This window comes from Spea bombifrons, chromosome 2, assembly GCF_027358695.1.
Source record: "Spea bombifrons isolate aSpeBom1 chromosome 2, aSpeBom1.2.pri, whole genome shotgun sequence".
Classification (NCBI taxonomy): domain Eukaryota; kingdom Metazoa; phylum Chordata; class Amphibia; order Anura; family Pelobatidae; genus Spea; species Spea bombifrons.
Window position 1 is genome coordinate 39,990,169 of NC_071088.1, and position 25,890 is coordinate 40,016,058.

At 39.3% G+C, this 25,890-nt stretch overlaps 1 protein-coding gene across 1 annotated transcript in view; it reads left to right on the forward strand.

Annotated features, from left to right (window-relative positions):
* The first annotated feature begins 326 nt into the window (after positions 1-326).
* Positions 327-25,890, forward strand: part of PHTF1 (putative homeodomain transcription factor 1) — a 44,762-nt gene continuing 19,198 nt past the window's right edge. The window contains exons 1-9 of the mRNA XM_053457619.1: positions 327-491; positions 10,961-11,036; positions 11,493-11,549; positions 13,853-13,922; positions 17,774-17,932; positions 19,735-19,888; positions 23,719-23,836; positions 24,790-24,957; positions 25,549-25,635. Coding sequence (XP_053313594.1) covers positions 10,974-11,036; positions 11,493-11,549; positions 13,853-13,922; positions 17,774-17,932; positions 19,735-19,888; positions 23,719-23,836; positions 24,790-24,957; positions 25,549-25,635 — 876 coding nt within the window. The 5' untranslated portion in view covers positions 327-491; positions 10,961-10,973. The remainder of the gene's footprint in view (positions 492-10,960; positions 11,037-11,492; positions 11,550-13,852; positions 13,923-17,773; positions 17,933-19,734; positions 19,889-23,718; positions 23,837-24,789; positions 24,958-25,548; positions 25,636-25,890) is intronic.

Below are 25,890 nucleotides of genomic sequence, written 5' to 3' on the forward strand. Positions count from 1 at the left end.
CTAATAGTAATTCTTTAAATAATTCTGCTGCTTGGATACAGAGAACTTTTATACATGGTAAATCTGATTTTTTAATTACAGATTTATTTAAAGGTAGACCAGTATCAAAGTATACTCTGTAACAATGTAAGAGTGTTTGTATAATCACAATGTTTCTATTACAATGTGGACAGGAGACATCATAGATTAGCATTGATCACACAGGCTAGTAACACATAATAATCTAAAAAAACAGACTAGTTTGGTTCCAAAGGTTGAAGGCACTAGCCCTTTAAGTACACTGCAGATTCAAAGGATTTCATCACAGACCCGGAAAGAGGAAGTGATTGTACTTGTGTGTGTTTTTAGTGTAATTCACTGTTTATTGCTAATCAGACACCTGACTGGGGATCCGTGAATATGCATGTAGCCTGATCACCTTCTCTTTGAGCAGTATGGAGACTTGCTGTGTGCTTAGTCACTTTGTCTAATGCAGGGCTGGAGAGCAAACTGTAAGTAACAATCCATGGATCTGGGGATTACTCAGATATGGTGTTCTTTTATATTGTTAGTCTGTTGCTACCTACCCAACTGTAAGGATTGAAGAGAGAGAGGAGTCCAGTATGCAGGTAGAATACGCCAGGTGAAAAATCCACAGGTACTGAAAATAGCAGTGTCTGTATACAAAGCCGGGGTCAGGTTCACAGGAGATCAGGAGAGCCGTTAAGTAGACCAGGGTCGGTACACAGGAGATCAGGAGAGCCGTTAAGTAGACCAGGGTCGGTACACAGGAGATCAGGAGAGCCGTTAAGTAGACCAGGGTCGGTACACAGGAGATCAGGAGAGCCGTTAAGTAGACCAGGGTCGGGACAATAGAAAGCAGACACGTAAAAGGAATAGCCAGGATCATACACGGGAATCATCAAAAAGAAGCTAGCAACGCAATACACGGCACAATAACTGAGCACTGAGCTTTGCTCAGTGCTGGGTTTTAAATCTCCCGCTCTGGGCATACTCCGCCCCCGAGCGTGACGTCATTCAGGCGCGTTCCCCGGCGTCTCCACTCGGGGACGCATAAAGCTTGTTGGAGGCGCGCGCGCGCGCCTCTAGAGACAGACACACCGGCTGCCGAGAAGGGAAGAGAAGCGTCGCGGGATCCAATACCCGCGGCTAACGGGTATTCGGGTGAGTGGCTACGTTGGGGTCCGGGACCCGGACCCTGACAGTTCCCCCTCCTAAGGAGAGACCTCCGGCCTCTCTCTGGACCTGGTCGTTCTGGATGGCGACGATGAAACAAAGAAAGTAGATCTGGGGCGTGTACAGTGTGAACAGGCTCCCAGGAATCCTCATCTGGGGCATATCCCTTCCATCGGATTAAATATTGTAGTTTGTTACGGTGATACCTGGAATCCAAAATCTCCTCCACCTCATATTCAGTGGCGTCATTGACTAGTACAGGAGGAGGTGGAGTAGGGTGTCGTCCTGGAAACGGATTGGACCTCCAAGGTTTGATCAGGGAGACATGAAATACCGGATGAACGGACATAGATTCAGGTAATTTTAACTTCACCGCTGAAGAGGAGACAAGACGTAGAATGGTAAAAGGCCCGATATATCGGGGACCCAACTTCTTCGTAGGACATGTGAGTTTGAGGTTCCTTGTGGAGAGCCAGACTTTGTCACCCGGATGGTACAATGGAGCAGTACTACGATGGCGATCTGCGAAATGCTTGTAGCGATACTGTGCCTTGGTCAGGGTGTCGCGCAAGAGCAGATAATTCGTGGTAAGCTTATGTACATGTTCAGAAACGGAAGGAACCTGGCTAGATATAGGTCCTCCGGGTAGCATGGAAGGATGATATCCAAAGCTGGCAAAAAACGGTGACATGTTGATGGATCGATGTATATGATTATTGTATGCAAATTCAGCCAGGGGCAAATACTGGGACCAGTCGTCCTGCAGGTAAGTAGTGTAACACCGAAGATACTGTTCGAGTGTCTGGTTAGTTCGTTCGGTCTGACCATTAGTTTGGGGGTGAAAGGCCGAGGACAGGAAACGTTGGATGTGAAGTTGCTCACAGAATGCCTTCCAAAAATGAGAAGTAAATTGTGAACCGCGATCTGACACAATGTCATCAGGTAATCCATGCAGGCGAAAAATCTCTTTAATGAACAGGGTAGCTGTCTCCGTGGCTGAAGGAAGGTGTTCGTATGGAATAAAATGAGCCATTTTTGTAAAACGGTCCACTACCACCAGTAATGTAGTCAGACATTTGGACGGAGGGAGATCAGTGATAAAGTCCATAGATATGTTAGTCCATGGCTTTAGGGGTACTGGAAGGGGTTGCAGAAGACCTGCGGGTCGTATGGCTAGCTCTTTAGCGCGAGCGCATGTAGGGCAGGAAGAAACAAATGCTTTTACATCCTCTCTTAATGTTGGCCACCAGAAGGTACGTTGAATGAGATCCTGAGTCTGTGTGATTCCTCCATGTCCCGCTATAGGTGTGTCGTGAAAGGCTTGCATGATCTGAAGACGAACCTCCTTTGGAACATAGATGAGGTCTTGATGGTAGTAGAGACCTTGACGATGTTGTAATCCTGGGATATTAACAGGGTGATTTCTTGCAGAGAAATGTCGGACTGAGTCCCAAATTGTGCGTGTGACTGCAATAAAATGTGTGGGGGATAACACTGTGTCAGAATCCGGAGGATGAGGAACTGGAGCTTCATACATACGGGAAAGGGAATCAGCTTTAGTGTTTTGAGACCCAGGACGGTAAGTAATATGGAGTTGGAAACGAGTGAAAAACAAGGACCACCTTGCCAATCGAGGTTGAAGGCGTCTAGCGGAGCGCAGGTATTCCAAATTCTTATGATCAGAGAATACCGTGACGGGGTACAGTGCACCCTCCAGGAGATGGCGCCATTCCTCCAGGGCTAGTTTGATGGCTAATAACTCCCGTTCTCCTACACAATAATTTCGTTCGGCTGGAGAGAGAGACCTGGAGAAATAAGCGACTGGGTGCAGTTGTCCGTCTGCTTCTTGTCGTTGGGATAATATGGCACCAACAGCAGTGTCGGAGGCGTCCACCTCCAGAGTATAAGGGCATTGAGGGTCTGGCATCTGGAGGATAGGCGCTGAAATAAATTTACTTTTAAGACCGTCGAACGCTTTCTGTGCGGCATCTGTCCATAGGAATCTTGCATTCTTGGAGGTGAGGGCAGTGATGGGTTGAACCACTTTAGAGAAGCCTCGGATAAACTTCCGGTAGTAGTTGGCAAACCCGACAAATCTTTGAACCCCCTTCCGATCGGTAGGAGGCGGCCAATGCAAAATAGCTTGAACCTTCTTAGGATCCATTTGGATATTGGTGGGTGAAAGGATGTAGCCCAAAAATTCAATTGTTTGGACCTCGAACGTGCATTTCTCAAACTTAGCGTATAATCCGTTTTGTCTCAGCCTTGTAAGTACTTGAAATACGTGTCTCCGGTGGGTCTCTAGGGATGGGGAAAAAACTAAAATGTCATCTAAATATACTATCACAAATTGATCCAGGATGTCATGAAAAATATCATTGATGAAATGTTGGAATGTAGCAGGAGCGTTACACAATCCAAATGGCATCACAAGGTATTCGAAGTGTCCATAACGACATCTGAAAGCAGTTTTCCATTCATCCCCCTTGCGGATTCTCACCAAATTGTAGGCCCCCCGTAAGTCTATTTTGGTGAATATTGTGGCTCCTCTCACGTGCTCAAGTAGTTCTGGGATGAGGGGTAGAGGGTATCTATTTTTCACTGTGATATTATTTAGCTCTCGGTAGTCAATACAAGGCCGAAGTCCTCCATCTTTTTTGTGGACGAAGAATATTCCTGCTCCTGCAGGGGAAGTAGAAGGTCGAATAAATCCTTTGGTTAGATTGTCATCAATGTATTCTTTTAACACCTTGAGCTCGGGTTCCGACAAGGGATATATACGACCAAACGGAATGGCTGCTCCCGGGTAAATCTCTATGGGACAATCGTAGGGTCGCGACGGAGGAAGTTTATCTGCCCCTTTTTTTTCAAAAACATCCTGGAAGCATTTATAAGGCAGTGGTATCTCTTGTGGAGAAGAAGAAGGGTGCGTGAGACATACTGCAGTGTTCCTCAAACAAGTTTTATTACAGTGAGTAGATGAAAAACGAAAAACCCCTGACTCCCAATCAATCAAGGGGTTGTGGGTTCTTAGCCATGGAAGACCAAGAATAACAGGTGATATGGGTGAAGGGACAACATCAAAACAAATAGTCTCAAAATGTCTCTCTCCAATTCGAAGTAGCAATGTAATGGTCTCCCGAACAATAGGACCGGTCTTCAGTGGGCTGCCATCGACCAGTTGAATGGAGATGGGATGTTTCTTTTGGCGAGTCGGTATGGAGAGTGACTGTACAACTTTGTAATCCATAAAGTTGCCACTAGCTCCGGAATCCACCATCGCCGGAAGGTTCACGGACCTCTTATTCCACTGAAGAGATACAGGGAGAGAGAGATGAGACGAGCAGCTAGATAGTTTCGTAGTAGTGACATGCATGAAAGTGGTAGGTCTCTTACCCTTGGAGGAACGAGCACGAGATCTGCAATCCTTGTATACGTGGCCTGCTCTACCACAATAAAGACAGAGTCCCAACGATCTACGTCGCTCAATCTCGGCAGGAGGCAAAGGTCCTCGGACAATGCCTATCTGCATAGGCTCTTCTGGAGGGAGTGGAGGACCTGCTGTAGAGGTCTGAGCCGGGGGCCAGGTGGTGGTAGAAGATCCACGCTCCAGCCTTCTCTCTCTGAGACGGCGATCGATCATGGTGACGAGTTTAATGAAATCCTCCAATCCAGGAGGAATAGAGGTACGAGCAAGTTCGTCCTTGACCATCTCAGATAGACCCCAACGGAATTGATCGTGCAGAGCTGGTTCATTCCACGTGGACTCAAGGGCTAGACGTCTAAACTCTGTAATATAGTCCTCTACAGGTCGTCTTCCTTGCTTGAGAGCCCTTAATGTAGTAGTTGCTGAGGTTATCCTGTATGGATCATCATAAAGGGTATCAAGAGCCTGCCGGAAGGAGGCCCAGGAGTCGAGAAGTGGGCTGCTGCTATGGAGAAGATGGTGAGCCCATAACTGAGGCTCATCGGACAAAAGAGAGATTACCGTATGAATCTTCACATAGTCCGTGGTATATGTTCTTGGCTTTAAATTGAATAGAATCTGGCATGACGTAATGAAGGGACGATATTTATTTCGGTCCCCTGAGAATCTTTCCGGAAGGGGAACCTGAGGTTCGAGGGCCGAGGCTCCCTCCAGGGTAGGTGCCTGGGGAGCCATGGCTGGTTCGGCGGGAGCATTAAGCTGAGCTTGGAGCGTATGCACCTGCTGATGTAATTGGTTATGACTTGCCTGGAGTTCTTGAAACGACTGATTCATAGTAGCCAATTGTTGGGACAGAGTAGAGATGGCATCAGGAAAACCTGCGGGCTCCATAGAGGGCTCAGTTATTATGTAAGGATTGAAGAGAGAGAGGAGTCCAGTATGCAGGTAGAATACGCCAGGTGAAAAATCCACAGGTACTGAAAATAGCAGTGTCTGTATACAAAGCCGGGGTCAGGTTCACAGGAGATCAGGAGAGCCGTTAAGTAGACCAGGGTCGGTACACAGGAGATCAGGAGAGCCGTTAAGTAGACCAGGGTCGGTACACAGGAGATCAGGAGAGCCGTTAAGTAGACCAGGGTCGGTACACAGGAGATCAGGAGAGCCGTTAAGTAGACCAGGGTCGGGACAATAGAAAGCAGACACGTAAAAGGAATAGCCAGGATCATACACGGGAATCATCAAAAAGAAGCTAGCAACGCAATACACGGCACAATAACTGAGCACTGAGCTTTGCTCAGTGCTGGGTTTTAAATCTCCCGCTCTGGGCATACTCCGCCCCCGAGCGTGACGTCATTCAGGCGCGTTCCCCGGCGTCTCCACTCGGGGACGCATAAAGCTTGTTGGAGGCGCGCGCGCGCGCCTCTAGAGACAGACACACCGGCTGCCGAGAAGGGAAGAGAAGCGTCGCGGGATCCAATACCCGCGGCTAACGGGTATTCGGGTGAGTGGCTACGTTGGGGTCCGGGACCCGGACCCTGACACCAACTCATAAAAACAAATGAAGAGCCTCCTAGATCAGTAGCATTACTTTTTTAGTGTGTGTGTGTGTGTGTAATGCTGATGTTCTGTTTGTAGGGTGGTAATATGAATGTGGTGTGTGATGGCATTAAGAATCTTTTATTTTATTTAGTACAGCCAAACTGTAATATTTCTCTGCATTAGCTATTATTTTAACTATCTGCATTGGCTCTCAGTGACATACACATCTACAGTGTTTACCCTATACATCCGTGTTATTCTTTCTATGTATTTACAGATTTATGTTATGAAATACACTGTGCGATGTATGCTTATTATAATACTTGGCAACTGCCCCCGATTTGCTGGTGCAGTCTGTAATTTAGGTCACTCTGCTCCAGTATTCTCCTGTTGTGGTGCTTGTACATGCTGCTTGTTAAATGCACTTTACTATTTGTGGTCAGCAGAGGCGTATCTACTGAAAATAGCGCCTATGGCAAGCACTGAAATTGCGCCCCTGTCCAAATATCTTAAACCCATTTACTAGCCCCTGCTGCCCATATATATATATATATATATATATATATATATATATATATACATACAAAGTCCAAAATTAACAATTGCACTCCAAATGCCAATATTATGCCCGGTGCCAAATAGCTGTAGCAGTAAATAATATAAAGTCCAAAAATAGTTACCGGCACTCCAGGGACTTTCCAAATAACCACACAAACAACTTCGGTTTTCAAGTCAACGTTTCAGTCTTGTTTATTACAGACTTTCATCAGGATATATATATATCCCATATATATATATATATATATATATATATATATATAAATTATATATATAAATATTAGTCCCTGCTGCCGATAGCGGGTATGGATCAACACACAAACCCAGATCAATTGAAATTCACTTGTGATCTCAGCACTGAAGGTATATATCAAATAAACAGAATCAGACATACAAGACCTGTATTTGCAGGTATACAATAATAATATATGAAACGTAGCATCGCAGGTATAGATCAACTGAATAAGACATATTAACCCTGTATTTGCAGGCACACATAAATAATGTATGGAAACATAGCATAGCAGATATGGATCTACAGAATAACACAAAAACCCAGCTTTGCAGGTAAAGATCAATTGGAATTCACATAAAAACACGGCATTAAAGGTATATTTAAAACCCCCTAAATTACAGGCATAGATCACAGGTTGCACACCCCAAAGCCAGCCCTGGCGTCCACACTGCCCACATAGAACCTGACCAGCACCCAGATAACACACATAAGATTTGCCATCTTTGTCCCCAAATAGCCCAGCACAAGTCAACTTTGTCCCCAAACAGTCCGGCCAGTGCCATCTTTGTCCCATATACACCCTGCCTGTGACATCTTGGTCCCCAAGGCTCAAACCTCCTGCTAGTGCCATCTTTGCCCTTCCACAATTATACATCTATGATACACAAACACTTTTACAGTCACTCACTAATTCACACTTTAATTCAGACAACTCATCCACACATTAACTCATGCTCTCCCTCATTCACTCAATGCATCCACACATTAACTCATGCTCTCTCTCATTCAGACAATTCATCCACACATTAACTCATGCTCTCTCTCATTCAGACAATTCATCCACACATTAACTCATGCTCTCCCTCATTCAGACAACTCATCCACACATTAACTCATGCTCTCCCTCATTCAGACAATTCATCCACACATTAACTCATGCTCTCCCTCATTCAGACAACTCATCCACACATTAACTCATGCTCTCCCTCATTCAGACATTACATTCACATATTAACTCATGCTCTCTATCATTCACTCAATGCATCCACACATTAATGCACACTCTTTACTTATATCTACCCCCTCTCCCTCCCTTATCACTTTTTAACCCCCTCCCTCCCTTCCTTCCTTATCACTTTCTAACCCCTCTCCCTCCCCCTACCCACTATATACCCCCCTCTCCCTCCCTCATCACTTTTTAACCCCCCCTCCCTCATCACTTTTTAACCCCCCCTCCCTTATCACTTTCTAACACCCCCCTCTCACCTTGAAGTCCAGCGACTTCTGTCTTCCTGCACCGCTCGCTGGTGCCGGCTGCTTCACTGCTGAGCGCCGTAATATGACGTCATCGGCAGCGGGCACCAGCGAGCGGCTTTTAAACGCTCTCTTCTTTTTTTTTGATGCGGGGGAGAACGAGGGGCGCCGAGCGGTTGCTAGGCGCCCCTCTCTCTCCTCCGCATCAGTGTTTAAAAGCCGCTCGCTGGTGCCGGCATTTCATGCAGAGCGCCGCAATATGCCGGCATATTGCGGCGCTCTGCATGAAATGCCGGCACCGGGACGGGGGTAGAGGGCTCGTGGAGGAGAATGAGGGGCGCCGAGCGGTTGCCAGGCGCCCCTCTCTCTCCTCCGCATCAAAAAAAAATAAAAAATGCTGGTGAGCGGCATTTAAAAGCCGCTCACAGGCGCCCCCCTTGAGATGGCGCCCATGGCACGTGCCATGGCTGCCATACCCTATATACGCCTCTGGTGGTCAGTATATTTTTTTACTTTTTGTCTGATATAAAATTAATATAAATAGTGTCTTTTGTGTGGTTGTTTTTATTTATCACACATCTCTACAACATCTGACTATATACAGTGCCCCCCACTAATATTGGCATCTTTGGGAAATATAAGCAAAGAATGCTGTGAAAAATGTATTTATTGTATTTTGTATACACAAAAATACCCATGAATATCAAACAATTGCAAACACAACACCGGTTTGTTAAAAACAAATGTGAAATAAGTGTGTGGGATAATTATTGGCACTCTTTTAGTCAATACTTTCTGCCACCACCACCACCACCTTGCTGAGATAGCAGCTCTGAGTCTTCTCCTATAATTCAAAACCAAAAAACTGGGGCGCTTGTATAAAAGGTAAAATACATACAATAATAGAAAAGCAATACTTTATTCTCACAATAATCTAATTAAAACTACTAGTGGTACAGTGGCTTTGTAAGTAATAGCAAGTGAAAAAACAGCAGCAAACAACATACAAAATTGCACTTACAAGGGAAAGTGCACACCAGATATGTTTAAATGATGCAGTTTATGAAGTTCTAATGAGGTAGATTCTCTGTTCATATGCAGAAAAAGGTGCAATTTTGTAAAGAATAGTAATGATCGTCTGTCCATACTGTTCCATTTATAGAGACACTTCCGTATACGTCAGCAGTTGCTAGGCAGTAAATATTCTCCTATAATGCCTGATGAGGTTGAAGAGTACACGGCAAAGGATCTGAGACCATTCCTCAATACAGAAACTCTCCAGATCTTTCAAATTTAGAGGTGGAAGCTGGTGGAGTCTCCTCTTCAATTCACTTCACAAGTTTTCTCAGAGGTTTGAGTCAGGGGACTGGGGTGGTCATGATAGGACCTTGATTTGTGGTCTGTAAATTGTTTTTGTGTTGATTTTGATGTATGTTGTGGATCATTGTTCTGGAGGAAGATCCCACCATGGTCCACTTTAAGCTTTTTGGCAGTCAGGCTTTTATTTCATGTCTCTTGATATTTGGTAGAATCCATGATGCCATGTATCCTAACAAAGTGTGCAGGCCTCTGGCAGAAAAAGACCCACCACGGTATTAAACCGTGGGCATGAGGTACTTTTCCATATGACTACGTGTCTGTGTGCACCAAACGTATGTCTTTCATCTGACCATAGAACATAATCCCATTTGATGTTCCAGTAGTGTCTGTCAAATTGAAGACGGCTGAGTTTGTTTTTGGATAAGAGTTCTTGAACATTTTGGAGACTTTCTGACTCTAAGACGCAACTGACTTCTGTTTTTCTCCAGCTGTGATGCTTGGATATTTGTTTGGCCATTCGAACCATCCTTTTCACAGTGCGTTGAGACAATAAAGACACACATCCTCTTCCAGATTGATTCATAACATTTCCAGTTGACTGGTGGAATTGGGTATTTTCAATGCTTTTGCAATTTTCTTATAGCAACTTCCCATTTTGTGAAGCCCAACAACTTTTTGCCAAACATCACAGCTATATTACTTGGTCTTACCCATTGTGATGGATGACTAAGGGAATTTGGCATATGTATTACCTAATATTTATACCCCTGGTTGAACAATTTCCTGTTCATAATCAAGCAGGTGTACTAAAAATGTAAAATATCAATGGGATTATACTTCAAATATATTTTTCTCATGTGGATTCATAGGGGTGCCAATAATTGTGACACACACACAAATATATATATTTGCAATTGTTTGATATCCATGAGAGTAGAGTATTTTTGTGTATTTTTTTGAAGAAAAGATCAATAGATTAAACAATAAAGAATTGTTTCACAGCGTTCTTTGCTCATATTTTCCAAGTGTTCCAATATTAGTGGAGGGAACTATACCTAGTTTATTTGGTTACTATTATTATTCTTTTATATATATTGCACCAACAATTTACACATTGCTTCCTACAGTACATACCTACAAAGGGCAGGACTGGGATACTGGGAGATTTCCTGGTAGTCTGCCTCCCCTGGGGAGAGTCTTGAGGAGGGCCATCTAATTATACATGCAGCCACCAATATAGCTGCAAGCGACATCCCAATCTTTCTAATTTCTAACAAATTATGAGTTCATAATATTCAACGGTAAAAAACAAACTACATCTCTACTAAGAAACATAGACTATAAGGGCAAAGAGCCATCTTGGATCAGAGAGTTCAAACCAATGTTCATCAAAGCTCATTGTTGATGTCACCTAATACAATACCGATCTGATCAATTTTTCTTTCCTATAGTTAGAAATTCTTAATGTTCGGCTTGAAGACCATACCGTCTGAAAATGGAGATGCCATATCGTGGTATCAAAAGAAGGTAATATAGTCTATTATATATTATATAAATTATATGAGAGGCATTAGTGTGCACAAAGGATACACAGAGGTATTACATAATAACTGTTACAGTGGCAAAAAGCAAACCATGATTAGTACTTTATAAACAATAACAGAAAATATAGACAAACTCTAATAATGTTCACAGACCTCTAAGTGGCGCCTTCAATGGGAAATGTCTTAGAAATAGGAAAGGATCCAGAATATTCTGCTATATACTGCTAAAAAAATAACCAGACTTATTATCATTTCTGAAATGTTTGAGAAATAAATAGTGTTATTACTTAGCTTGATGAACATACATTAAACTTAAAGAAACTCATAAGATTGCTTAAACACATTTTTTTTTGGTAAATATACAAAAAATAACAGTACATGATCCATGTTATGGCTTTGCATTGAAAATTGAAAACACTTTGTATTTCCATCATTATAGATTGGAGCGTATGACCAGCAGATGTGGGAGAAATCAGTGGAACAGACGGAGATTAAGGTAAAGGATTCAGATGTATATTGCAGGAATATCACTTAAAGTAATAACAGGGGCTGCACGGGATGTATTTGTGACCAGGCCCTGGGTGCCATGTTTCTTCAACCTATGAAATATATTCTACATTTTCATTGTCTAGGAAATAATTATGCAAGTAACAGAACTAATCATGGAAACACTCTGAATTCTTGTAGGAAATCATTGATGGTCAACCAACTGGCTTTCAGTCTGTTTATAGTCGTTGTAAATAAAAGGTTTTACAATCGTAATAAAATCGTAATAAAAGTACAATGGCTACTGTTTAATATGCATTATTAAACTAAATATACAAAAAACTTATGTAAGCAGAAAGAGGGATTACATGGTTACTGTGTCACTAAGAAACATTAATAAAAAATCTTAACTGAATTTGGACAGGTTAGTAAATAATGGATTTTAGTTGAGTATCAGAAATACAATTTTTCATACACTGACCTTGCATTAGGTAGCAGTCAGCATAATACAGTGTACACTGCATTTGCATCAGTGTTCACCTTTAGATTCTAGTAAGCAGAATAAGTTAAGGAGGGTGTATAATGTATTTTAACTCATTTAACTTAACTTGTTTACCTTAAAGCAAACTGTAGTACAATGGTGCGGAATATGATGGTGCATTATGTCAATAAATAATAATATTACTATGCATTTGTGTAATTTCCCCTTTTAAAGTACAGTTTGAATGAGACTATTCCATTGGTGGCTGTGGTCATAAGCTTTTCAAACTTTGAACCAGAAATCTGGTACCCCGACCTTGGCTCATCCTTGACCTTGTTATAACCCACTACTTATGGTCCTACCTAGCATCAGTGTCTATAACACCTTGCTGTGTGTGACACTATCCGCGTGGGATATTGTTTTACTTTAATTCATACTATACATACATATGACATACAGTATAAAGAGAAAGCCCCATGAGTCCTTGAAAAAATAATGTATAATTTGTGTGGGTATACTAAACATGGGAAAGGGGAATCGTGTGAACAAAGGTATAATACAAATAGCTTCAGTCACTTAGTGGGTGTAACCAAAGGGTTAAAATGGTGGGCTCAAAAAAATGGACAGAATTAAGGGGAGTGTATGTAGCATCATTAGATCACTCCCTAGTGGGATTAGGCTTTTGATACCAAAACCAGAGTTGATTGTTTTGATTCATGATTTAAAATATTATTTCATTGTATTTAACCTAATATTGGTTTAAAAGTTGCAGTTGTTCTCAAACTCCCATCACTGTCTAAAAAAAACAAGTTTTGATGCATTACATTCACTTTATTTTATTGTGGTTTTGTAGTGCCATCTACTGTATTTTTGAAGAAAGCAACATACAGTTTTTATCCATAGTACTGTATGATTTTCATCTGGGATGGAACATATAAGAATGGTACTCAATTACTGTTTTAAGCCAATTCAAAAGAAGCAAACAAAAACATCAATGTTAGGAGAGCTGTAGTAACAGCCAAATTATTATAAATAAAGTACTAGCACCTGTGTCATGTGACAAACTGCTACCTCTGTGGTACCGCTCGCAAGTAGGCCGCAGCCATGCTTCACTTTCTGGTTTGTTGGTTCTAGTGATCCAGTTTAGCTTTTGGCAGTTTGACCTGGTAAATCCTGTGACCTTGCTCCTGCATTCAGATTTGACTATAATGCTCCTTTATACGCACGGCTTGTCCTGGACTCTTGTTTTTTGATTTGGCTTTTATGCTTCAGACTCATGGTAGATCACACCGGCCTGCAGGCTTTGGTGCTTGATGCTGTCTGTCTCCATGAGACCTCTGGCTTCCAGTTCCTCCTCATCAGGTTACATATAGGTTTATAGTTAGTGACTCAGAACCTTATGTCCACTGAATAAGTGAATAACAATGAGGCGTAGAATAACAACAGAGCTTGATATGCTTGACTACAAGAGAGATATTCATAAAGATCAATTCTCGTCACCGTAGAAATTATTGCATTAGTCCACTAAGCATAAATATTCATTTGCACCAAACTTACTTTGTGTACATATTGTTTGTTTATACAGAGGATACTTAGCTGGTTGAGTTTACACAAATAAAGGACACCTTCTGGAGTAAGGTTGAAAGGTTACATTATATTACAAAAAAACAAATAAGGTTAATGGGAAGAAGTGTAACTGTGGTCTTACCCAGTAACGTCAAAAGACTGTGAGAGGGATAAGATTTTATATAAACATCAACACAGGTGTATGGTTGAAAAGAATTCCCAACATGAAACAGTTATGAAAGTGTTGTTATGCATGTGTTTTTTAGGGCATCAAGAACAAGCCAAAGAAGATGGTGCATATCAAATCTGACCTCATAGATGTTGACCTGATCAGAGGCAAGTACCCAATTAAGGGTGGCCCAGTAAATACATGGGCTGAATGTGAACTATGACTTTGGTGCTCGCTAGATGTATTTTCAGCATTAGATAAAGTACATACTTTACAACATCTATCCCTCACCACAGTGCTGCTACTCTATCGGACAATATTTGATTTTTATACATATATTAACATATTACAAATAATATAATTAAATCAACAATAAGTACAAAATATAATATAATAATAACATATAAATTTAATAATAGATAAAACAACCTACATTTGGGTGCAGAGCCGGCCTTAGGCGTTGTGGCGCCCTGTGCGGACTACTCCTCTGCCCCCCCACTACCCCCCTCTCTGACCCCCCACTACCCCCCTCTCTGCCCCTTCAAACTACCCCCCTCTCTGCCTCTTCAAACTACCCCTCCCCTCTGCCCCTTCAAACTACACCCCCCGCCCCTTCAAACTACACCCCCCCGCCCCTTCAAACTACACCTCCCCACTTACCTTGTTGCCGGAGTCCTGCGGTGAGAGCGGGAGGCATCCGTCTTCTCGCTCTGCCGCGGTGCCGGCATTTCATGTTGAGCGCCGGAATAGTCCGGCGCTCAACATGAGATGCCGGCACCGCGACGGAGTCACGGAGAGTAAGGGGCGCTGAGCGGTTGCTGAGAACTTCACGAGCAACCGCTTGGCGCCCCTGCCCGGGACTTAGATTAAAACATCGGGTTTTTTTTAAAAACTTTATTTAACATGAATGATGTTAAATAAAGTTTAAAAAAAACAAAAAAAAAAAGATGTTTTAAGTTAAGTCCCGGGCAGGCGCCCCTGCTGCCATGGCGCCCTGTGCGGTCACACAGGTCGCACACCCCTAAGGCCGGCCCTGTTTGGGTGCAAAGGAGCCAAGTAATTCCTCATTCATTATCTGTATTTAATGAAGGTTCGCTGTCAAGATTTTTGATCTAATTGAACATATATTAACTTTATTATTTTTTAAGTTACCAGTTTTGGGTATCCCACTCTCCATTGTACATAAAAATGTTTTTTGAATATACAGTATCTCTTTTGTAAATATTTTATTACATCTTTTCATGTGACAACTCTGAAGAAATGGCACTCTGCGACAATGTAAAGTAGTGAGTGTACAGCCTGTATAACAGTGTAAATTTGCTGTCCCCTCACAATATATCAAGAGCAATGGGACATGTCTACTTTTGGGCTATTGGTACTAGTTATTTTTGTTTAATACAACATATCTATACAAGAAAGATATGGAAGGGAGTCCAGTGTAAATTATTGTCCTAGGATTTTGAATGGTAAAACACCTCTCACTTAATGTTCAGGGTCTATCCTTTTACAAAAGCTATTGTTTTTGTCTGTGTTAACAAAGAAGCTGTCCAAGAAATCCTCGATCAGACATTGATCAGATTCTGATACATTACACTCTATGCCAGATTCCCTCTCTAGGGAATAAGAAAAAAGAGGGGTGGATATTTTTGTCACAAAAGACTTGAATTTCCAGATTAATTATCATTCAATAGAAAAAAAGCTAACTAGATACATCATATAATCAGTGGAATCCATAATTAATTGTGTACTGTATCAGTGAATGCTTATGCTCCAAATAGTTCTGTAATATATTATCTGTCTAAATTGTTTCTGAAGATAGAGACAAGAAAAGGTTTTAATTCCAGGGGATTCCAACTGCATAATGCACCCTGCCATAGATAGAAACAACAAAAGCAGTGATTTTTTTGGGAAATAAATTACAGTCTGCCTTGTAAATCTACACAATTGATAAATATATGCCACATTGTTCACCCCATGGATAGGAATTACACTCGTTTTTCTAAAACGTATTGTGCCTACTCTAAAATACACCTATTTTTGGTGAATGTGAGTATGACGAATAAGGTTAGGAAAGTTTTGATACAGGAGATTACTTGGTCAAATCTCAAAGCTATAATTATGAATCTTAATTTAACAAATAATAGAGGAAGCGTTTCTAACTAGCACCTGAATAAGACAGGAAGATAGAAACTATATAAGGAATGTTTCATTTTCTTCTTGAAAATAATAATAAAGAAGCATCTTCCCCAAAGGTCTAGTGCACTTATAATTGTGTACTAAGAGGTCATTTTACAGAAATGGGGGCTAAAGATAAAAGAACTAAAGGTGCCCCATTATCAGAACTGTACAAGAACGATTCAATAAAAAAAAAGAGATTAAACGTAAAATGAATGACTTATTTATTGAACAAAAAAAAAGACGTTTGGCATTCCTAAAGTTAAATTGGAACTACAAGTAGAATAGGGCTCTGGTTGTTATATATATCCCCAAAGGAATATTATAGAAATAAAACGTTACAAAAGCTGTCTTGCAATCAATTAAAGTCTCCGAGACCTGATGGCTATTTCAGTTTTCAATTTATTTAAAAATGTAATTTAACTTCTTTGTACCAAATATTTGGATGACAATGATTCAAATCACCTTTTCGAATTGTATCTGGTTAGGTAAGAAACCCACGATAAGCATGAAGAAATTGTCTTGCATAAAAGGAGATGATGGACTGGGCATACCACATATAAAAGACTATCATTACGCTTGAATGATTGCTCGCATACTTAATATACAAAGGAAAGGGGCCAATCGAGTGGCCTGGCTTCAAATAGAATCAGGAATCTTGGATATTAAAAATGTATCTCTTCTGGATGGGCCATACAAGAAGGATAACTCTTTTTGGCATACTGTTCATATAACATTTTAGCCTGTCTCCCCTAGATTTAATACCAGATATTATTAATAATATAAACCTCAGGTTGTGGAGAAGTAAATGTATTGTTTATTTAAAGGATATTCTACAAAATGATAAAATTAAGCCCTTCCAACAGCTACAAGAAAAATTGTTTTTGCCCAGTAGAGAATTATTTAAGGTTGGAAAAACTTCATTAAGGAGCACATGATCTTTAAACAATTTTAAAAACCTATATTTGTACAATATTACCACCTTATCCATGACCTCATTATCTCCCACTTTGACTATCATAATCCTGTCTTAACTGGTCTTCCTCTTACCCATCTCTCCCCCTTTACTAACACCTCTCTCTTCTGCCAATCTCTTCACTGGCTGCCTGTGCCCTTCAGAGCTAATTTCAAAATCCTGACTATTGCTTTCAAAGTCCTTCATAAGGTTTCCTGTACTTACATCTCCTCACTCATCTCTAAATACACTCCTGCCTGGTCTCACTGCCCATCTAATGATCTGCTTCTGTCATCTCCTCTAATTTCTAGTTGTCATGCCCCTATCCTCTGGAATGCCCTCCCCTGGCCTAGTCATCTTTCTCTCAGCCTTCAGTCCTTCAAAAAATTCCCCAAGACCCACTTTTTTAAGGACGCCTATGAACGCTCTTCCTCCCATATTCTTTTAACTCACCTTTCCTAGTCCCTCTCCTGCAATACTTATAGTAGTGTGGCTGGTCCATCATTAACAGTGGCACTTTTACCCCTTGTATAATAAACCCTAACTCCCTGAACATTGTAAGCTCGTTTGAGCAGGGCCCTCCTCACCTGTTGTTTTTGTAAGTCAAATTGCTATGTTATATACTACATGTAATGTCCTGTCTAACCATTGTATAGAAATAATAAATAATAATATATGTCATATACTGTAAATGGTTGGTACAATCCCTAGCACGGTAACATTCATGGAAACCACAATCTTGGAGGCATATCTGATGGAGTATGTAAATTAGAAGGTAACCTTGAATCATATCTATAGGTGGAATACAGTTACTTATGGCATGTAATATATAATGCAAACAATTCTCAATTTTAAGAGTATGTTTTTTTTTATTGTCCTTTGCCCCAGGGTCAACTTTTGCCAAAGCCAAGCCTGAAAGCCCATGGACATCTCTTACTCGGAAAGGCTTAGTAAGAGTTGTTTTCTTCCCATTGTTTAGCAAGTGGTGGATGCAGGTGACCAGTCCCTGGGTCTTTATCTGGTTACTGGTACTTTACATTTTACAAGGTATTGACAGATAATGTTGTAAACATTCTAGTTAAGTAAGAAGACATTTACACATTTAGACGTTAGAACCTAGTTGTTCTCTGTATGTTATTTTAAAACAGGATGTGTCCGTTTATAAAATATTTAAAAACTAAGTTAATCTTGTATATACAGTACTTGCTTAAGCTAAGGATGTTTGTGTTTTGTGCATTGTGTTTTGCTGAATTTAAGATTTTTGCAACTAAGTACAGCATTAGAAACTTCCCAAACAACGTTGAATGCCTAAACCCCACCTGGAAATATTTAATTTCTAATTTATGCCGCGAACATTGACGGCAAACACGGACAGGAACATGGACAATATAAACGAAATAAGCTTTATAAAGCTCTCTGTATTGTATTCATTTGATTCATACATACATAACAAGGTCACAAGAGTAGCTCATTCAAGAACAAATATCGCTTTAATAACCTTCCCTATTTATAAATTAAAGGAACACTCTGGCCATCATATGCACTTTAATGCGTATTATAGCTGTATGGTCTCTTAAAATGTTGGTGTTTTTCATTTGAAAATGGGTTGTGAGATTCTGCAGAATATCCCTATATACATTTGCATATTTCCATGCTACCCAGCTAAATGCCATGCAGGAGATGCATTTGGCTGGCAGGTGGCAAGTATATTTTTAAAAACACATACTTATTTGCAGAAAAAAAAGAAAGTAGAACTTCCTGGATAGTATAATTCTTTCAATAGACTTTTTTTTTTAATTTAATTTTTTTTATTCAACGTGTAAGGAAATCCAGAAGAAAAGAGTCACTGTGCTTGGCACATTAAAACTAAAATACTACTAATGCATGTCAGAATATGTAAGGGAAATTTGAAATTTGAAAGCAAAGCTTCTCCCACAGCGTCTTACTGTCCGTACAGGAGACATCTCCCAAAGTGCATGAAGATCATAGCTTGTCTATCTGTTCCTCAGAGGTTTACTGAAATGGAAAGACTGACCTTATGTTCAAGGTTAATTACATTCCCTTCAGCTAAGAGAACAGACAGGTCCAGCCTACAAACAGAAAGTAGTACTCAGTCATCATTAGAAGGGCACCCAAGACCACAATTTAAACCACAATTATTAATCAATCACTTTTCTGCTCAAACAGCCTGTATCATGAAGCAGTCAGTGCATGTTGAATTTGAAAATAAGCAGCGAAGGAACCGATAGGTAACAGAGAGGGGACCATAGATTATTTTTAATGTCAATGTATGTGGCGTTACAAACTAATGACTACAATGATCATACCAGCTTAAAGGCACAGTCTAATGTTTCTGACACCCCTGCTATATACTCTCTGAGCACTTTAATATGTATTCTTCCAAAAAAAATAAAAAAAAAATATAAAACACTTAACTGACACAGTATTTTCAGCCACGCTGAAAAATCTTCTCTCATTGGTGACAGTAAAGTACTTCCGATTAAATCAATTGGAGTAAAACCGCTGTTACCTAGCTAACATAAAGTGGTCAATTAAGGGAGAGCTCATTCTAGTTGTCTTAGCTCTGGCTTGTTCTCTTTTCCTTTTGATGTTTCAGTCCGTGCCAGTAAAAGTCCCACAACCTAGCACTGTAAAACCTTATAGGAATATTGCCAATCATTTGTTTTTGTGTTTATTGTATTTTATATATTCCTTGTTTAATGGACTTTCAAGATAACTGTCTGTAACTTGTTCTTTTGCTGTAACATAAGAATATGTACAGAAACAAATATAACACGTACATTCATTTCTTTACGGCTCTAATCTCCAGTTTGTTTATATATGTATAGTGACAGCTATCGTACTGTATTCCATGGTGCCTGCTGCAAGTGTTAGTGAGCTAACCGGACCGATGTGCCTTATGCTGCTGCTAGGAACTGTTCACTGTCAGATTGTATCAACACAAAGCAATAAAATATCAGGGACAAGTAGCAAGAGACAAAGGTAAGGCAAAAAAAACTTCTACCTCATTTAGACTTTTTTTTCTCTCCCTAATCCTTAGCCCAAATTCTTCTACTCTGGGACACTTAATGCCTATCCTTGAGGGCCACCCAAATGTATCTATCTATTGTTTCACATTTTTCACTTGGTACATTTCTGTGTCTGGAAATGTTGCTTTGCATGCATCTGCCTACAGAGCAGAAATAATAAAATTAGCTGTTGGAATTAGCAAGAAGCTGGATTCATACAAAGAGGTTTGAGAGTAGCAACTTAATAGCCTGCCCTATAGTGCCCCATGCAGGGGCACTTCAAGTTACGAAGAGAACCATGAGTGAGGGAACCCATAAGCCCAAACACACATTTCACCCTTTGTAGGCATCATTAGAGCGATAGAGTTAAGTGTCTCTTTAGGCACAATTGAACAAGAGACTCCATGCCTGGACTCGCCATTAAACTTGAAGAGGTATGAAACCAGTTGAAGTCAGACTGAACAATAACTTAGAGATGTATACTAGAAGCAGGGTTGTCCCCAAGTAGGAAGGGACCGTAGAGCAAGTTATTAGGTCGCTGTTGGTTCTCGGATTAACTAGTTTCATGTATTTTTGTACTTTAAGAAATGGTATACAATGTGATCAAAACATTAGAAACGGCACAGTAGCCCCAGCATTGAGATAGACCAAGAGTCTATGTGCCAAAACCAGCAAATTAATATGTTCAATACAGATTTGTTTATGGGGCAATATAATCATTATAGTTGATGTACAAGCTTAATTAAGACAGTTATATATTAGTGTTTTTAATAAATTAAATGATAAATAATTCTTAATCTTAACTTTAAATAACGGTTCTGTTTTATTATTTTTCAAAACGCCATTAAATGTTAACCTTTTTGTGGCATCAACCATTTTAATATCATTCACATGACCTTCAATTGTTCTCCTATATGGTATGATTTGCTTTACACTGTCATTTGTATTTTTAAATTGTATGGAACAAATATCTATCGTATATTAAACAGTGGTAGTGAATTAAATGGCATATAAACGGTTTCATTTGTTTCTCCTTGTTCCACAACTTACCGTGATAAATCATCTTGGTGCAAAAGTAACCATATCAAACACTAAACACCATATATGATCATTAAATCCACAAAATCATTCACAATCCAGTAGACAGGATTCATAAAGAAAATAGGTTTTACATTTTTTTTGGTAATATCTTCGAGCTTAATAAGTGATAAAAAAAATACAAATCTTGAAAAGTCAGTAAGAAAATAATATTTAATATTAATTTTTCTTTACACATAGAAAGTATCGAAAATCACTTGCTGGCGATGAGAAAAGAGAATTAAGCAGAAGATTTAAGGAATCCTCTTCTTACAATCCTCCTTTTTTCTGTAATAGGTAAGTCCTTATCATGGGGCCATGACGAGGACATACTATACCAATATATTTGCTAAGAGTAAATATATTTTGAAGCATTTTTTTTTATTTAAATTTAAAAAATAGCAGCACCACTTTGCTTCTTAAGATGATCTGGTCATATTTTCTGCCAAATAACGAGAAAAAAAATACAATATTCCTTCTCCACTTACTAACGGCAACTAAAATAGAGATCGCCAGAAATTGGAGATCTTCGGCCCCAATTTTGTGGACCAAAATAAAATCTCAGTTATTATATCAATGCCGTATGGAAAAAGGAATATTAGTTCAATCTTTTTGGAATCCTGAAAGGTATAAATCATGGGAGGAATGGATAGACCTTGTGATTGATGGCAAACTAGATCCATAAAATTAAAATTATTTATTTAAGATAACTCCCTAAAAATCACACTTTGAGCCCCTTTATTAAATTTAGTAAAGACAGATAGAATCAACTGTAAGTTTCTGTATGTTTATGTGAAGTAATATTTTTGTTGTCTATTATATGCAGAAGAGATAATTGTCTATTTTTCTTTTTATAAGGATAATATTTTTGATAGTACGCTGCTAAGACGATTAGAATCTAAATTGTTATGTATTAATCTGCATTTTATGTTTATAAAATAAAAAAAAAAAAAAAAAAAAAGATGATCTGGTCATATTTTAGCGCTAAAGGATCAGGACAACAATAAAACTAATCATACAACTATTTTTGAATAAATAAAATATGGGCAGCGGACTTCTGATCCCTGGTACAGCCATACTAAGAAACCGTTTTTTTTCCCTCATTAAGTCACTTCGCACTTACACAGCTAAGATTATCTCAAGGAGTATACAAGCAGATGGCTACATCACTTTACAAACAGAGGGTCTTGTTACAAAACAGTCTTTTCAAGTCTAAAATAGAGTATTAAAAAAAATTGTAAACCTCTTTAAGTTATAATAATGGAAATGGCAAAATATATACTTTCTGCAGCATCATGAAAGATGCAGACGATTAAATGTTTGGAATTTTTACGATCATAACTTGAGGTTTTTAAATAAAAACATTTTAAATGCTTCAGTCACAATGCAGTGCTTTCCTGACACGTTATGTGTGTTCCAACCTGTATCTGCACACAAAGGGAAAACATATGCAAATCACTATTACCAGTGATGTAGTTACCTTTACCGCCTAATGCAGGGCCTACAGCCTCCTCCACACCGCTCTTCTTACTGCTGGGCATCTGGATATGACATCATATCCTGGTGCCCCTTTTTTAAAGGAAGCAGCTTGGAAAAAAAAAACTATGGAGGACTGTACTGATTAGACCAGAATACATCAATGACCATTGTACAGGAGTAGCAGTGAGTCATAAAAACATTATTCTTTTTTTTTCTTCTTTTAAGTATTCTGTGAAGGCACCAGCCTGCTTTAGATGTGAAGATCACTAAACTTTTAGAGTTATTCGCTTTGGGGTAATTTATTTACACCGTTAGCTTGATTTTTATTGTCAAACAGTTTATTTTTGGAGATATTTAAAAATGCCACCTCATAAAAGCTGAGATGAGAGACTGTCTGTGACGGGGCCGGCAGCATTATCTACTTAATTTCCTGTCTTATCACCTTTTTCCCCACCAACCTTACATAGGCTGCCTGAAACAATGAACAAAATGAGCAACTTAACAACAGGGGAGAGGTAGCATAATGGGAGGAATAATGATACAGATCCTGACAAAAGGAAGTATAAGATACCTTTGCCCATTTGATACACACAAGGTGGGTAGTTTTAAGACGCAAACACCATTCTCATCGAGACAAAGATGTCAAGGGGCATACCCAATACCCAGCAACAGTTCTAGTTCTAGTTTTTACATCACTTAATGTTTTCAGACAGCTGCATATCCGCCATTTTTATGAGTATAAGCTGTGTTTTCTTACCCCAGTCTATAAGACGCTCGACTCCTTACTGCTAGTGGTAAACAAGAGAATGCTTCACTTTTAATTACCCAAAAAAAACTCTTTGGAATGGACTCCATTAGCTTTGCTGTAAAGTAAAAGTCCAGTATGGCGTTTGAGGTGGAAAAGTCGTTCAAACTATCACAACTAACATCAATGGCAGCCTCCAGGTCTATATAGGATGATTAGTTGGTAATCATAAAATAAGGTTGGATCAAGTTTTGTCAATGCCAACGTGCATTACCATGTACAGTACTATATTAAGGAGAAAAAAACATTTTTTATGGGACTTTCCCTTAAATCTCAGATCCATTGGAAAGAAACTGTTTAGAGAAAACGTAGCATTGGAACATATACATACAAGAGCATTGTCTACTTATAGATTTGTCGACTTATAGTCTAATTAGCTTAGCATAAACTTAGTGTAGTTTCTAGCTAGTATAACATTTCTAATTACGTTTTTTTTCACACAGGGGGAAACAGAAGAACTTTCTAAATAAGATGGATGATACAGATAATAGAGAAGATTATGTCTGCAAGAACACAGCACTTTGCAAAGCCACCATGTCTGATCGGGAAAAGAAACAGCAGGTACGTGTGTGTAATTTTGAAATCTATATTCTATGATTAATAACATTTATCAATACGACAAAAAAAGTAACACAATTTGCTGACCAAAAAATGAAAATGATAAGAAACATATAACAGTCAAAAACTATATTACAACTAAAGTAACAACATTGATTTGTGTGCACAAAAATTAATTAAAGGCAAGGCTAAATGGGGTATAGTATGCACCATATTTTTTTGGGCCAAGGTTTATTTCAGGAGCGAAGGAATGAAAATAAAATCTAATAATATAAACATAAGTGTACTTATAAGGTACATACATAGAGAGTTACATAGTTTAATAACTTTTTTTTCTTGTATTGGTTCACTTAATTACACGAAGATACAAAAGTTCTGTATAGAAGTGGAGATGTGTACAAGAGGTTTATGGTACAACTAACTTTTAATGGTTTACATTGTAGTTATGCACCAGGCTGAGAAATCTTTGTCTTGGCCAGTTAGGCACCTAAAACATGGTTGCTCTTATAGTCTCTCACCTAGTACTGTAAAATTTAGGACTTCGGGAAAAATTACTCAATTTAGCATCTCCAGCCTGCTGCCAAGAGCTACTTCCCCTTACTTGAGAGTATTTTAATATGCTTTCTTCAAACATAAGAAAAAAAATAAAACACTAAACAGAAACTGCAGCTCCAGCGCTGCAGGATAATGCCTCCTTCTTGTCCAATGTTGTGTGCCACTGATTAGCTGATTGAAGGGGGCAAACGTATATGGCAACCCACTGAGTGCCAGATAGACAGGCGCATAATTGCATAACCAGAAGTGCTCTGAAAGTTAATAACGTGGAAAATATAATTTATTTATATCATCTAAATAAATGTAGATCAAGGACCACAGCAGCATAAGTAAATGTAGTATATCGTAGAGGCAAAAAGTTTCAATTTTCAATTCCATATTGTGCTTTGAATTTATTCTAGTGTTGGTCAAGACAAAACGGGAATAGGATGTCATATGATTTGACAAGCGAGGAAGATGTGGAATCGGTGAATCTATCCCTTGGTAGAAGCGTAGATGGTGCATCGAGTGATAATGGCTGCACTCTGAAAAGGAGGAATCCAACATCACAGCTTACTAAAACTCCTCAGGTTGGTATATTTAAAATGTTTTTAAATTGAAATATTTGTGCAAATTGAAAAATGCATACTGTTTGGCCTAAATGTTATTTTTTGATAATGGATAGTTCAGTTTTACTATGCTCTTCGTGCAATACTCTTACCAATAGATAATCCTTCAGCATTTCAAGTGGCTGCAGTTTTTGGAAGCTGTTGTTAAAGGCATGGCTAGGGGGCAGTGCTCTACCAAAATGTTTAATATGACTAATGAGAACCATCTGTTTAATTGCGTATTTATTAAGCAAACCATTTGCACAATTAAACGTCCGCATATATTTTTCTGCCATTTATATGTACGTGATTTCTAGGGCAGTAGAACATTATGATGCACTCACATCTAGCAAGCATTTTTGTGCATCTAGGAAAGGTTAAGGACAGCAACATTTGTAAACCTATTATAATAGAAACAATTTGACAATGATGTTACTGATACAGAGGAAAAAGTTGGATCTGCTCTTGCAATCTTAGCATTGTCTCTTCTCTTAACTTGCATTTTTATACACTTTTAGTGTATAATTTATACACTTTTAGTGTATAATAATAATATTATTATTTTTTTTACAGAAGAAACACAGAGCGGTAGAGAAAAGTCAGCCTGCTCACGATTCAGATAGCTTTGTGGATTCAGAAGAAGAATCTGTTTTCAGCCAGGTAATACTAGAGCAGGATTAAGATCCTCCATGGCACACACAATCCTGCTTTTATTATGTGGAGGTACATTTAGTGACCTAGGGGCCCCTAGGCATGTGTCCATTGTTCCTAATCAATTATCTGCCTTGGCAAATACAAATTGCATATAAGATTATACAAGTTCCTGATGAAGAAGGTATAATAAACATAGCAACTTTTGTGAGTTGCTAGTGAAATATGAGAAAGGCCAGTACAAGTTCGCTCACATTGCCACTT